Raw genomic sequence first — 13,736 nt, forward strand, 5'->3', positions numbered from 1 at the left:
TGAGGAGTCCCTGGGTGGTACAAACAGTTAAGGTGCTTGGTTACTAACCAAAAGGTTAGAGGTTTGAGTCTACCCAGAGGTACCTTGGAAGAAGGCCTGGTGATCCACATCCAAAAATTCAGCCATCAAAAACCCTATGAAGAGCAGTTCTATTCTGACACACATGGGGATGCCATGTATCAGAATCGACTTTACAGCAACTGTTTTTTTTTTTTTTTTTGAGGGGTCTATACTTCTGTGCCACCCAGAACAGTGGCCAGACCAGGAGTTCCATCCCTTCTCTATGCTTGGAGGACAATCCACCTTGGCAGGCATTTGCACAGCTCACCACCACCACTGAGCATCACCCTGGGACTCTGAAGGTGCTGCAGTAGCTCTGGGACTCACGAGGGCTGGGGGTGTCCTTGGCACTAACAGGGGGTGTAGTTTAGACTTGGACACCCTATTACTTTTAGAAATGTAAGTCTCTATCTGAGAACTAAGTCTTTCATTTTCTTTGTAGTCCCCAATGTTGGGCCAACAGCGTTTCCTCAATAATATTCCTCGATTTCTCTGGAAGAACCCTATTCTACCTGTCGGTTCTCTAGTTCCCCCCTCACACATTTCACCCTCAACAAGCTAAACTCTCTGATGTCAGGCAACAGTGAGAAACAAAACATCTTTTTAACTCAAGATAAATGCAAACTCTTTTCAAACTGTCATTTCCGGATAAGGAAGTCCTTTCATTTGTGCTGACAGGAAATGGGGTAGTTTTTCCATAAATACTGAATCTTTACTGCTTGTGAACACCGTCTTTTGTTGCCCTGGTATTTCCTCTTGCACTAATGTAGGAGAAAGTAGATAACCTGGGGTGAATCAGATAGATTTTCCTCAAAGCATTTATCATGTCAATGTGCTTATACTCTATTGGGCCAACTCCCAACCTGTTAACAATGGTTAGGACAAAATATTGGCTATTCTTCACAAATAAGATGTTGTAACCAACACATCATAACCCACACGTTCAACTTAAACTTGTGTTTGGTTTCCAACAGTGGGAAGATTCTACATTCATCAAGTCACACTATGATCAAGGGCATTCTGCACTAAGATGTTTTTGGAAATGAATCCCCATTCTTGTCCTTTACCCACTGTTCTCAAACCTGATCAGTTAGACTGTTAATGGGCTGGAAGAGAAAAGAGAGGGAGAGAGAAGTATCCTGGCATCTAATTATGCCAGGGGTTTTGCATGCTTTTCTTTCTTTTTTAAAAAAATCATGCAGCCTTATGAGGTAGTAATTCATATTCTCATTTTACAGATAAGAAAATTGAGAATAACTGAGGTTAATTAACTTGCCCAGAGTCATGAAGCTCGTAAAACAATAGGCTGGGATTCAAACCCAGGTTTTCCCAATGCTGTATCGCCTTGAAAATCTTTGTGTGTATGTGTGTATATACACACATATGTATATAAATATATACATGCACTTTTTTTAAGTGAGATATAATTCACCCTTTTAATGTATACAGTTCTGATGTTTTTAGTGTATTCATAAGGTTGTGCAAACATCACCATTATCTAATTCTAGAACATTTTCATCACTCCCTCAAAAAACCCCATACTCATTAGCAGCCACTCCCTATTCTCCCCTTCCCTCAGTCTTTGGCAGCCACAATCTACTTTCTGCCTCTACGGCTTTGCCTATTACAGGGACTTTATATAAATGGAATTCTACCATATGTGGTCTTTGTGACTAGCTCCTTTCACTTAGTATAATATTTCCAACGTTCATCTACAACTAACTGTACCATGTGTTGTTGTTGTTGTTAGGTGGCATCGAGTCTTTTCCTACTCATAGCGACCCTATGCACAACAGAACGAAATACCGCCCAGTTCTGCACCATCCTTACAATCGTTGTTATGCTTGAGCTCATTGTTGCAGCCACTGTGTCAATCCACCTCGTTGAGGGTCTTCCTCTTTTCTGCTGACCCTGTACTCTCCCAAGCATGATGTCCTTCTCCATGGACTGATCCCTCCTGACAACATGTCCAAAGTATGTAAGATGCAGTCTCGCCATCCTTGCTTCTAAGGAGCATTCTGGTTGCTTCATCTTCTAATATAGATTTGTTCGTTCTTTTGGCAGTCCATGGTATATTCAATATTCTTCCCCAACACCACAACCAAAGGCGTCAATTCTTCTTCTGCTTTCACACACATATGATGCAACTGAAAATACCATGCCTCGGGTCAGGTGCACCTTAGTCTTCAGGGTGACATCTTCGCTCTTCAACACTTTGAAGAGGTCCTTTGCAGCAGATTTGCCCAATGCAATGCGTCTTTTGATTTCTTGACTGCTGCTTCCATGGCTGTTGATTGCGGATCCAAGTAAAATGAAATCCTTGACAACTTCAATCTTTTCTCCGTTTATCATGATGTTGCTCACTGGTCCAGTTGTGAGGATTTTTGTTTTCTTTATATTGAGGTGCAATCCATACTGAAAGCTGTGGTCTTTGATCTTCATCAGTAAGTGCTTCAAGTCCTCTTCACTTTCAGCAAGCAAGGTTGTGTCATCTGCATAATGCAGGTTGTTAATGAGTCTTCCTCCAATCCTGATGCCCCGTTCTTCTTCATATAGTCCAGCTTCTCAGATTATTTGCTCAACATACAGATTGAATAGGTATGGTGAAAGAATACAACCCTGACCCACATCTTTCCTGACTTTAAACCAATCAGTATCTCCTTGCTCTGCCTGAACAACTGCTTCTTGATCTATGTAAAGATTCCTCATGAGCACAATTAAGTGTTCTGGAATTCCCATTCTTCCTAGTCTGTCTTAGTCTGGAAGCTCAGCTGAAACCTGTCCTCCATGGGTGACCCTGCTGGTGTCTGAATACCAGTAGCGTAGCTTCCAGCATCACAGCAACACGCGAGCCCCACAGTACAACAAACTGACAGACATGCGGGGGCTGTACCACGTATCAATACTTTATTCCTTTTTATGGCTGAATAATATTCCATTGTATGGATATACCACATTCTGTTGAACTTATAGTTTAAAACATAGGCATTTCTCCAGTGTATGGTCAAGCGATAGTCTGAAATTAGAAAAGGTGACCAGTGTCTCTATATTGACTATTATCAATATAGGAGTCTCTTCCTGACTACTCATTGAGCTGTGGGAAGTCCTAGACTAGTGCTCTGACGACAAGATGCTCCCCAACCTGAGACAGCATCATCCATCTCCAGTACTCTCCAAGGGCCATGCCAGATGCCCTGTGGTGCCTACAGCTGATGAAAGGAGACAAGACACTATGAGGTTTGATTCCACAGAAATATGACAACTCTGTGAGCAGGGTCACTGATTTTCAGTGACATTTTACAATGGTAAAAAGTAAACCAACTAAGAACCAACAAACCAAATCCATTGCCATTGAGTTGATTCTGACTCATGGTGACCCCATGTGTTACAGAGTAGAACTGACCTCCGTGGGGTTTTCTTAGCTGTAATCTTTACAGAAGAAGACCACCAGGCTTTCTTCTGAAGTGCTGCAAGGTGGGTCTGAATAGCCAGCTTTTTGGTTAGTAGCCAAAAGCAAACTGTCTGTACCACCTAGGGACCTAAACCAACTAATAAGCAAATGTTTCTTGTCCCAAAAATAGGTACAACAGGGCTACTAATGGAACAGCCTTTCTCCATTTCATCAGGAATGGTAAATTTTGGTCCTTTGGCAAGTTATGTGGGGGACAAATTAAGTATGTTTTCTCAATGATTATCTCCAGGTAGATCATGAAGGTGTGTGTAGGTGTGTGTGTGTATGTGTGTGTGTGTTTCATCATCTTCTGGGAATCAAGAGAACCTGGGTTCTAATTTTGGTTTTGTTACTAATTAGCCCCAGAGTCTCAGGTGCTCAGTAGCCTGATCTGTAAATTGAACCCACTAGTAGCTGCCTTGACCACTTTACAGGTCTCTTGTGAGAATGAGTATTTATGAGATCACATGCAAATACTGGAAATAATATACCAAGGCAGGATTTTATGCTGGTTCACTGTCTGCTGGGACATAGACCATCTCAATATATGAAAGAAGGTGGCCCACTAAGATCACTTGACTCTTTTCCCTTTCCTGATCCTCAGAAAATATTTGGGGTCACAATTAAGTGCCGGACAGCATAAACCCCTCTGAGTCCAATGAAAATGAGAAGAATGCAATTGGTTTTCTACATAAACATGGGTTATTATTCTTGCTTTATGTGTATATGACGTACACAAGACCAGAAAGGGGAACGCTGGCATTTTGTCCTGTCCTTTGCAAATTACACTTTTAATGGTGACAAAAAGATGATATGTCATGCAAGTGCCATGGGATAACCTACGTTTTCTCTCACTAGATAATAGGTCAGCCCAGAACATGACCTACTTACCGCTTACATATATTACAACACAACATGCTTAAAATATCTACACCAAAAGGGGGGAAGGGGACAAAGTCCTCTGTTTAAAAAGTGAATGTTTTACTGAAGTAGCATAAACATTTACCTCTTGATTTTATGGAAAAGTAGTTTTTTTAATCACTCGAAAAGTAAGGCTACCAGATTTTAATCTCTCAGAGAATCAAGAAGAAGGACCTGGCTGAATCCCATTGTAGTTCCATTTCCTACACCCCAGGGGGTCAGCAGGAGGGGTCTAAAGCAAGTCTAAAGCCTGTGCTTCAGTCGTTCTTCTCCAAGGTAACAGATAAAGACAGGACAAAAAAAAAAAAACAAAAGACAGGACAGGGTTTCATTAATGGCACTCAAGAGGACTTGCCTTGGGCTACATCTGAAGGTGTCTTTCTTACATTGTGTAGCAAGCAGGCTCATACGGGCTATTACAGTCACAGTTGCACAAATGGCAAGGTGAGTACCATGCCATATAAGACACGCACCTCCAGCCCTTGATGTCCTGGGTACAGTGATGTGAGGAAAACATGAAAGGGAAAGCCTATGAGACCGGATAAGGAAAAGCAGAGCCCTGCCTTACCCTGCTGCGGTAACAAAGCAGAGAATTCTGATGTTCCTTTGTCCTAGTGGGAAGGGCACACAAGAGGGATCCTTCCCACACGAAGTCAGGTTGGTACCTACTCGGTGACGTCACCTCTGCAGAGGGAGCAGAGCCCCCTGGGGTGCCGCTGGGATGAGAGCATTAGTCTTGAATCAATCAGTGCAGCTCCAGGTAAACACAGAGATCCCCTGAGGGAAAGGGAGTTGGGCCAGAGAGCACAACAGACTAAGACAAAGGGAAGCCCATCCTTCGTCAGCCAGGCATGGCAGAACAGTCTGAGATGGGAGGGGGGGTGCCGGGCAGCCTCTTCTTCACCCTCAAAGCCTCTGTTTTCAGTTTGACATTTGCTTTTTTATCTTCACTACCTTCATTATGGAACTATTTTGTTGCTGATGATAAACTCTTTTCTATTTTCTTTCTTCATGAAGCTGGCAGGCAAAAATCTGCACCCAGGAAAGGACGTTTGAGGGAGTAAGTGGGGGTCTCCGAGAGCTGTACACCAAAGAAGGAAGGAAATTCATGCCACAGAGAAGCGTCTCTCATCTTCAGGCATCTGAGACCCAAACCTGAAGTCTCCTGTAGCTTCCTGTTACCACCAGGCTGCTAAAGCACAGGTGGGGGGTGGGGTGGGGGAGGGGGAGTTGTTTCAGAGAAGAGCTTAGAAAAGGGATGGAGACAGAAGGCTGTCAGCAACCTCAAGTGCCACGCTAATTTGCTTCTGGACTCCTTAATTAAGAGGCAGGTCGTAAACATCTTCAGGATGTTCCTGAATTTATAGGTTAATTAGCACAGGCTTTTAAAGATACGCTATTTATGGCACGAGCTCCCTAAAAAGAAAACCTTGCTGTAGAAAACAAAACTGAAAGCAAATCATGATAAAAGAAGCTACACTTTGAGTGCACCGACAGTAAGCTCACGAGCGTATACCCTATACTGAGTGCCACGTGCCAGTTTCCAGAAAAATATCTCCAGAAAAAAGAACAGCTGGCTCTGACACCTTAAATCCCCGACATGAGAGCCGCAGAACTCAGGTCATCAGAGCCAAAGGGACTTTAGGAATCAGGCAGTCCAACACTTGGGTTTTACATAAATTGTTATTCATGGTCGTTATGATCTGTAAATCGCCACAAACACCAAATGAGTGAATACTGAGCCATTGCTCCTAGGGGAAACACGGGGTTAGGCTCCTGTGAGCCTCTGGTCACAACACTTTCAACTGATCAATACATAACCTTGTCTTCTGTGTTTCTGTTTAAAGACACCTTATTTAATATACGTTGTGATTCATTAACATTGAACACGTGGCAAGAGTTCCATCGTTGGTGTCGGGCTACGACAGCACTGTAACTCATGCCTGAATGAAGTGTATCTAACATATGTGTTTTCCCCATAAGGCACATCACAGCCTTGTGCTCAGGAACACTGGACAGCACTTCAGCACTAAGCATGGGGCCATTTTAAATAGTAAAATCACCGAGAAAAAAAAAAAAAAAGCACAAAAATGTGAAAAACTGAGTGGCTAAATAGACCATAAAAAGGACACTTATACCATGAGAGCTGAAAGTAGAAGGCAGAGTGTCACCTATCTGACCTTAGCTGGGACCACGCACGTTGGGCTACTCAAATTCTCCCTGCTCTGCACAGGCTCCAAGAGCACGGCAAGTGCTGGTTCTCAAGTTACAAATAAACGTTAGTGAGTTGGGGAATTCACAAATACCATCCATGAATAATGAGGACTGACTACTGTACATATATATATTAATATATTTTTTACATTTTTCTTATTATTTTATTTTTAGTAGAAAAATACACAACAATCTGTATATATTATAATGCTTTCAATAAAGAAAAGAAAACTTGAGGCTCGAAAGAGTTGAGAGGCTTGCCTAAGGTCACACTGCTGCTGAGTTCTACAGCCAAGAGTGGATCCACGATTCCCTAATCACCCAGAACGCCTTCTCATTAAACTGCTTGGTTCTCAGGCCCTGTCCCGCCCCCTCACTCAAGCTGATGCGATGTTGCATAGAATAGATAACTACGAAGGAATAACACAGAGATGGTGCATTTAGAGCAGGATGGAGCCTCAGAGGTCATGTACCAGTCCCTTTACCTGTGAAATGAAGACAAGACCCAAGAGCCTGAATGACCTGCTCAAAGTTACTCAGGGGTTCCTGCCACAGCTGAGCCTGGAGTTTCTCATCACTGTCCAGTGCCCTTTCTCCTCCTCAAAGCTTGCTCAGGTAGGTGTCTGCTGGCTTCCCTTTTGGTTAGCAGCTGAGGGCTTTAATCACTGCACCACCAAAGCTCTTTGGGCGCTGCTTAGTGTGTCAAATAAAAGCCACTCCAGAGCTTTAGCTTCCACTAATGGCACCTGCACCATTTGCTGGGTTTACAGTATCTTCTGACGTTCACGTTGGAGCTTCTATTACTGCCCTGTTCTGACCTGCTGAACAGGCACCTTTGCAATAACTACTTGGGACAAACTCAATCAGAATACAAATCAGGGATCACAGAATTTACAACACACCCGCAATCCCAGTGTGTTGCCAGCAATGGGCTCAGAGAAGGAAGGGCGGAGGCGGGTAGACTGTGGAGATCAGCCCTGTGTTATATTGTAGCCAAGCCAGACTGACTCAGGAGCTGTCATATGTCAGGGTGATAACCAAGCAGGACTCATTCTTCTAGATCACACACCCATCTGGGAGGGACAACAAGCCAGCTGGGCGGATCCTGACTCTAAGGCTGAACTTGGTACAAACTACTCCCAAACCTCCCAGCTCTGAAAGCAGTCTATGGAAAGCATCCAAGCCTTAACCCTTACAAAACAGCTTTCCCTGAAACCTGAAGGTAATTTGGTAAGAGGCCTTTACAAGACACAGTGAACAATGAAGTACCTGGGCCTTGAGGGAAGAAAAGAGGGTAGGCAGATATTTCTTCAAAAAGGCACGTTCTTGGACCTAGCTTTATTTTAGATATTACTTTCCACAGCTGTTGAACTAAATCTGAAAGTAATCAAGACACACACCCCCACCCTAGCCCTTTTCCTCGCCAGCACTTTCTGGGGAATGCAGTTCCATGTGCGGACCAGGAGACAGTTGCTTCAATCATGCCTTTTTGATTGGGGACTGTGTTCCATATCTTCTCACCTCTCTTCCTACAGCTGAACATCTAGGAGATGGTTCCAGTGTTTTTAATTTTTTGCAAAATGAAATTTCCCCATTGCTCCCAACTCAACAGGTTTATTTCTGCCCTACATAGCAGATCAAACTTGGGAACCTCAAGGGAAATGCTGCTGGGTCCCATTCAGGGTTCCCCCTGAGAGGAGCCGTCCAGGGTCTTGGGAGGCATGACAGGCTCATTCAGGGGAGAGGCAGGGCACCCCAGCCATGCATTCTGAGTGCTAGGACATGGCCACTTGGACTTCAAAGTGCCTTTTGGATGGGTCACACCCATCCTCTCTAACAGCCTTCCTGGCAGGTGCTTCTCCTGGACCAAAACCCTAGAGCTGAAGTATACTAGGGCTGACCATGAAAGCTTTATTGGAAAGACCACGAAAACACCTCCACCCTGACCTGTGTGTGTGGAGGGTGGGGGTCCACTTCTCAGGTTTTGTGCCAGCTGGTGCCACCACTGTTTTGTGCCCAGACTTCTGTTGTAGTCTCCTAACTGGCCTCCCTATCCTCAGTCTCCCCTCTATCCATTCTTTATGCAGCAATCCGATCCAATCACATTACACTCCAGCTACATCAGTTCACTGGCTCCCCACCACTCCTGGGGCAAAGACCACACTCCTAAAGGTGACTTTCAAGGCCTTTGCACTCTGGCCTTCCCCGCTTCGCTGGCATCATCTCTCCCACCCCATGCTCCTGCCCCCTGGACTTTTGGTTTGTTTCTTGCCTATTCTGTGCTTGTCCCCACCTCCGAGCCTCAGCAGGTGCTGTTCTCTCTTCCTAGGACAGCTTCCCCTGGCCAAGAGTCAGCTGCCTTTGAGAACAAGTCTTCCTGCATCTCTCAACTGCAAGTTGCTGCATTTTCCTACCAGAGGTGGCCCCTCTGTGTATCATGGAAGAAAGGCATTGCAGAGCCTGCTCTGGGACCAGCGGGTCTAAGGGGAACCTTTACTGTGAAATCCCACGAAAGAGAGAGCAGCCCAGAAGTGCCTCGGTGGGAATCTAGGATTTATGTACTGTGTTTCTGAACCATGCCCTTTGGGGAAGTTTGGGCGTGTTTGCACGGATTCCCAGTGTCTGATGGAAATGAAGTAACAAGCTGCACAACCAGTCCCAGTCCCAGCTGCCGGGTTCCCGGACCCACCTCTCTTTGCACACGTTCTCCACCCTGCAATGTGGGACGTGGTTGTTGGCAATGTTTACTTTTCCAGTCAGAATTGGTTAACACCCCGCAGGCCTGTGATAAGGGGGCAGTGAGTCCCTCTGAACTCTGGCCCCATAATTTCATGTGAGGGGCCTCCAACTCAAAAGTAACTCAGCTCAGCCCAGGGGCAGAAGCTGGTGGGGCAGCTGCTGAAGAAGCAGGAACAAAGTTCTCTGGCTCGAGGCAGTTACACCTCAACTTCACAGGCTTGGCCTGGGCCACAGGCTCTTCTCGATCACACAGGATGTGGTTTTCTAAGGGTAGGGAAGTCTATGTCTTTACCTCTCACCCACCCCTTCTTTTCTCAGCCTCGATTCTGAGCCTCTGCTCCTTGAGACTATACATGCACATGCACACACTTACACGTGTGCACACATACCCACACACACACACATACCTACACCCTGCATACCTGTACACACATCCCCACACACCTACCTATACACATACCAGACATTCTCCTTCATTCCAGTTTCCACACAAGCATTTGGCAGACATTGCCTGTAAGGGCAGTACAACACACCCATTCTCTAAGACATCAGACATGTGCAAACACTTTCTTTCCTCCTCTGGTGGAAAAGGGATGGAAGAGATGGGAAAAGAGGCTCTGGTGTGTTCCTGAGGGCCTCTGAGAAAAACTGCAGTGGCTTTGAGGGGCGCCCATCTATCACTTACCTCCAGGACTTTCCCCGTGATGAACTGGTGACAAGCTTCACATTTCACCCCAAAGAGCCCCTGATAGTCCTTCTCGCAGTACGGAGCACCATCCCTGCAAGATAAAAGCGCATTCAGCTCCTGAAAGGAGAGGCCGCGAGTGGGAAGACACAGAACCCACACTTCTCTGAGTCTGTTCCAAGAAATGGTAGTAAAATGTATGTCCCTCCTGTCCAGCATTAACATGCCTGGTGATACGGTCAGACGTGATCAAAACCCATGAAACCAGACGATCTAGAGGGAGTGCTTGGTTCGCCGGGCCACACAGACATAATGGCTGAATCTCCACGATTCCCGTTGCTGCTTTGACCTCACTAGCAGAAACCTTGCATTGTTCTCTTTCATGACCAGCCCAGATGGACTCTGGACAGGGTCAAAATGTTCGCCCACCTGTGAGGAGGCCCAAACATTTCCTTCTCCCCACGCGCTGTCTCTGTGAGCTCACACAGCAGATCAGGGCATCCCAACAGTGTTGAGACACCCATCTTCTCAGGCCTTATGAGGCCTGAGGGGCCTAGGCCTTCTCTTCCCGCCTCAAGCAACTTCCTCCATTTACCTCAAAGTGCAGCATAAACTTCATCCTTTGTTACGTGTGCCCATCGTGTAGAAAAGTTAAAAAGTACCACTCTAGACAGCAAGTTACCTAGTACCGCAAAGCCTTCGATGTTAGTTTAGAAGCTGGTCATTTCTTCTGACTTTAGCTCTGCCTCAGAGTCACCTCTGAGTTTCCTTTCATTTCTAATACAGGTGTTTCAGTTTTCCCCTGGACCTATGGAATTAGATTTTCTAGGGGGTGGGACCCACACTACTTTTTTTTGTTCATTTCGCTATATTTTAAAATTAAATTCATTTAATTTTTTTTGAATAGGTGATATATTTGCCTGGTTGGAGAACTTTTTAAAGCATAAAAAGGTATGCAACAGAAAATTCTCCCTCATTCTCCACCTGATCCCCAGGTTCACTCTTCCTCCCCAACCCAAAAGGTAGCCACTGTAACTAGTGTCTCCGGGATACATTTTTAAAAAACTTCACTGGACCACCACCGTAGCTATTATCCACAAAGGATATCTGATGTGAATTTGAACCTATTCCCTGGCAGGCCATTTTGTTCATTGGTCACGCAGGCCCAGTGTGTTTTAGGGGGTCTATAAATACGGTTGAAGATTGGGAAAAAGGTTTACTAGCTTCAAAATAGGGGAAAATGTAGCAAAATTAAAATTATTAAATGCTTAATTGGCTACAAAATATAACGTAACATTACATCAATATCATTAATTGTTAAATTACCAGTTCCAGTTGCCATCAAGTCAGTTCTGACTCATGGTAACCCAATGTGTATCAGGCTGGAATTATACTCCATAGGGTTTGCGATGGCTGACTTTTTGGAAGAAGATCGCCAGGATTTTCTTCCAAGGAGCCTCTGAGTGGACTCAAGCTGCCAACCTTTGGATTACCAGCCAAGCCATTAACTGTTTCCACCACCCAAGGACTCCAATTATTAAATTAGGCAACTGTGAAGATTTCATTAAATACACAATGGCCACAGTCTTTCAAAAGCAGGAGAATAAAATTCTTCTCGAAAGTTTTATAGCCAAAAATTCATACTGATTGTGGGAAGCAAGCGAGTCTCAGCATGTGTGATGGCCATGGGGTGGGGTCCCCGAGAGCAGGGCCTTAGAGGGTTGCACACCCAGCCGCTGTTTCTTACTTGCTGATGTACTCGCCGGTGAGGACCTTCCCGCAGGACTTGCATTTAAAGCACCCCAGGTGCCACTGCTTATCCAGCGCCAGCAGCGCCTGCCCGTTCTTGATGTCTCGTCCGCAGCCCGCACAATCTGGAAAAGAGGAGCAGCCAGTAGAGTTACTACACATTTGCCTCACTAAGTCCAGGCACAAAGACCAACTCTGAGCCCCAGTGTGCACCCATCACCTGCTCCATAATTACCTACTTAAGCATCATTTCCTGCTCGGTTCTTCACCTGCACAAAATCCTTCCCAGCAAAGTCTCCCAGGCCCCATCCTCACACAGCAGGGACTTCAGTGGATCCCAGGGCACTGGATGTCCTTTATCTATTTATTTCCTTGCTGGTTATTTAAACACATTCTGAGCTTCGAACCCACCCAGCAGTACCACGGAAGAAAGGCCTGACAATCTGCTTCTGTGAAGATTACAGCCGAGAAAACTCTATGGAGCAGTTCTACTCTATAACGCGTGGGATCACCATGACTTAATGGCAATGGGTTTGAGTTTTCTGGGTTTTTTTTGTTTTTTTGAGCTCTAGCTGACCCAGAGAATATTAAATCACAGTGTCCTGGCTGTGATTTTAAAAAAGCTCACACAGACCTTTATTCATTGATGGCACAGGTGAACAGTGAAGTACCTCACGCTGGAGGCCTCACTTAACACTATATATGCAGTTCTGGAAACACTGCCCATAAATCTCATTTCTGTAAATGGGACTGACTCTACTTCCTTATCAACCTAAACCACCCGTTCGAAGATTAACTAAATGACCCCTCATGCTTTAGCTTTAAATTCTTCTTGGCAAATTCCTATAAATCAAATACAGGAGAAAGTATGTCTTAACAGTAAAGACTGTGGGCTCTGGAATTAGAACGCCGCTCCTGAATCTCAGCTCCACTCCTCATCAGTCAGCCACTCAACCCAGGCAAGTTACTCCCCCTTTCTGGTTTCCTCCTATGAAAATGGGGACATTATTAGTATCTATCTCAAACCTCCCAATGAACATTCCATGAAAAGACGGACTTTGGACAGTGGTTGGCACACAGGAAGTGGTTTCGTAAACATTTACAGTTATTATAATTGTCATTATTATTATGGTTATTCTGATTATGAAATACTTTCTTGCATTAGGGAAGTTGAGTATTTAAAAGAACTCTGAAGAATGTAAATCAGTATAATTTTTTGGAAAGCAATTCAATATTTACAAACATTTAATATCAATGTACCTGAGAAAGTAAAAGTGCTGCAGGCAAGTAGCCCACCATGTTCCCAGGTGACCATAAAATAGATTCACAGAACAAAGCAATGCCTGGACAAGGCCATCTTGGCCACGTTTGGAGTAAGACAGAGACAAGGCCAGTTGGCACACAAAAGCGGTTAAACACTCCCCTCTTCTGGCCACATCTGTGGCCGCTGCTCCTTTACCAATGACATTGTTGTTGTGTGCCATTGAGTCGACTTACAGCCCAACTTTAATTCTCTTTCCTTCTAGAAAAACACAAGATCCCCCACCACAGACTTGCTCTTGCTTCTAGACAACATCCAACCCAGAACTGCTCCTGCTTCTTTGAATCCTCCTTAAATTAGCTAGCACAAGGCCACATCCTCTAAGTGGCCCTTGGAACTCCCTCCTACAGAGAGGATCCAGGATCCTCTGGCGTGTTTCCTCCCTCGCTGTGGCTAGCTAAGTAAACCTAGCCTTTTCTGTGGACTACAGATGTGTTTCTGATGGCCTTTAGTCAATGGCCATTAACATACCTTTAGACCCAACAATTTCATGTCTAAGATTTTATTCTACAAGTAAATTTGCTAAAGAATATAGAGAAATACACGAGTATAGGCCCTGCAGCATTTTTGTAGTGCCAAAAAAACTGAAAATAGCC

The 13,736-nt window shown here is 44.8% G+C and overlaps 1 protein-coding gene across 9 annotated transcripts in view; it reads right to left on the reverse strand.

The window, feature by feature from the left end:
* The window catches only part of ABLIM1 (actin binding LIM protein 1), a 319,662-nt gene that overhangs the window by 100,552 nt on the left and 205,374 nt on the right, over nt 1-13,736 (reverse strand). For all 9 annotated transcript variants that reach the window (XM_049854690.1, XM_049854686.1, XM_049854687.1 and 6 more), the window contains 2 exons: nt 11,818-11,944; nt 10,071-10,164 (listed from right to left, as the gene is read on the reverse strand). In XM_049854690.1, the coding sequence (XP_049710647.1) occupies nt 10,071-10,164; nt 11,818-11,944 (221 nt within the window). The remainder of the gene's footprint in view (nt 1-10,070; nt 10,165-11,817; nt 11,945-13,736) is intronic.

Source organism: Elephas maximus, chromosome 16, assembly GCF_024166365.1.
Source record: "Elephas maximus indicus isolate mEleMax1 chromosome 16, mEleMax1 primary haplotype, whole genome shotgun sequence".
In the NCBI taxonomy this organism is placed as follows: domain Eukaryota; kingdom Metazoa; phylum Chordata; class Mammalia; order Proboscidea; family Elephantidae; genus Elephas; species Elephas maximus.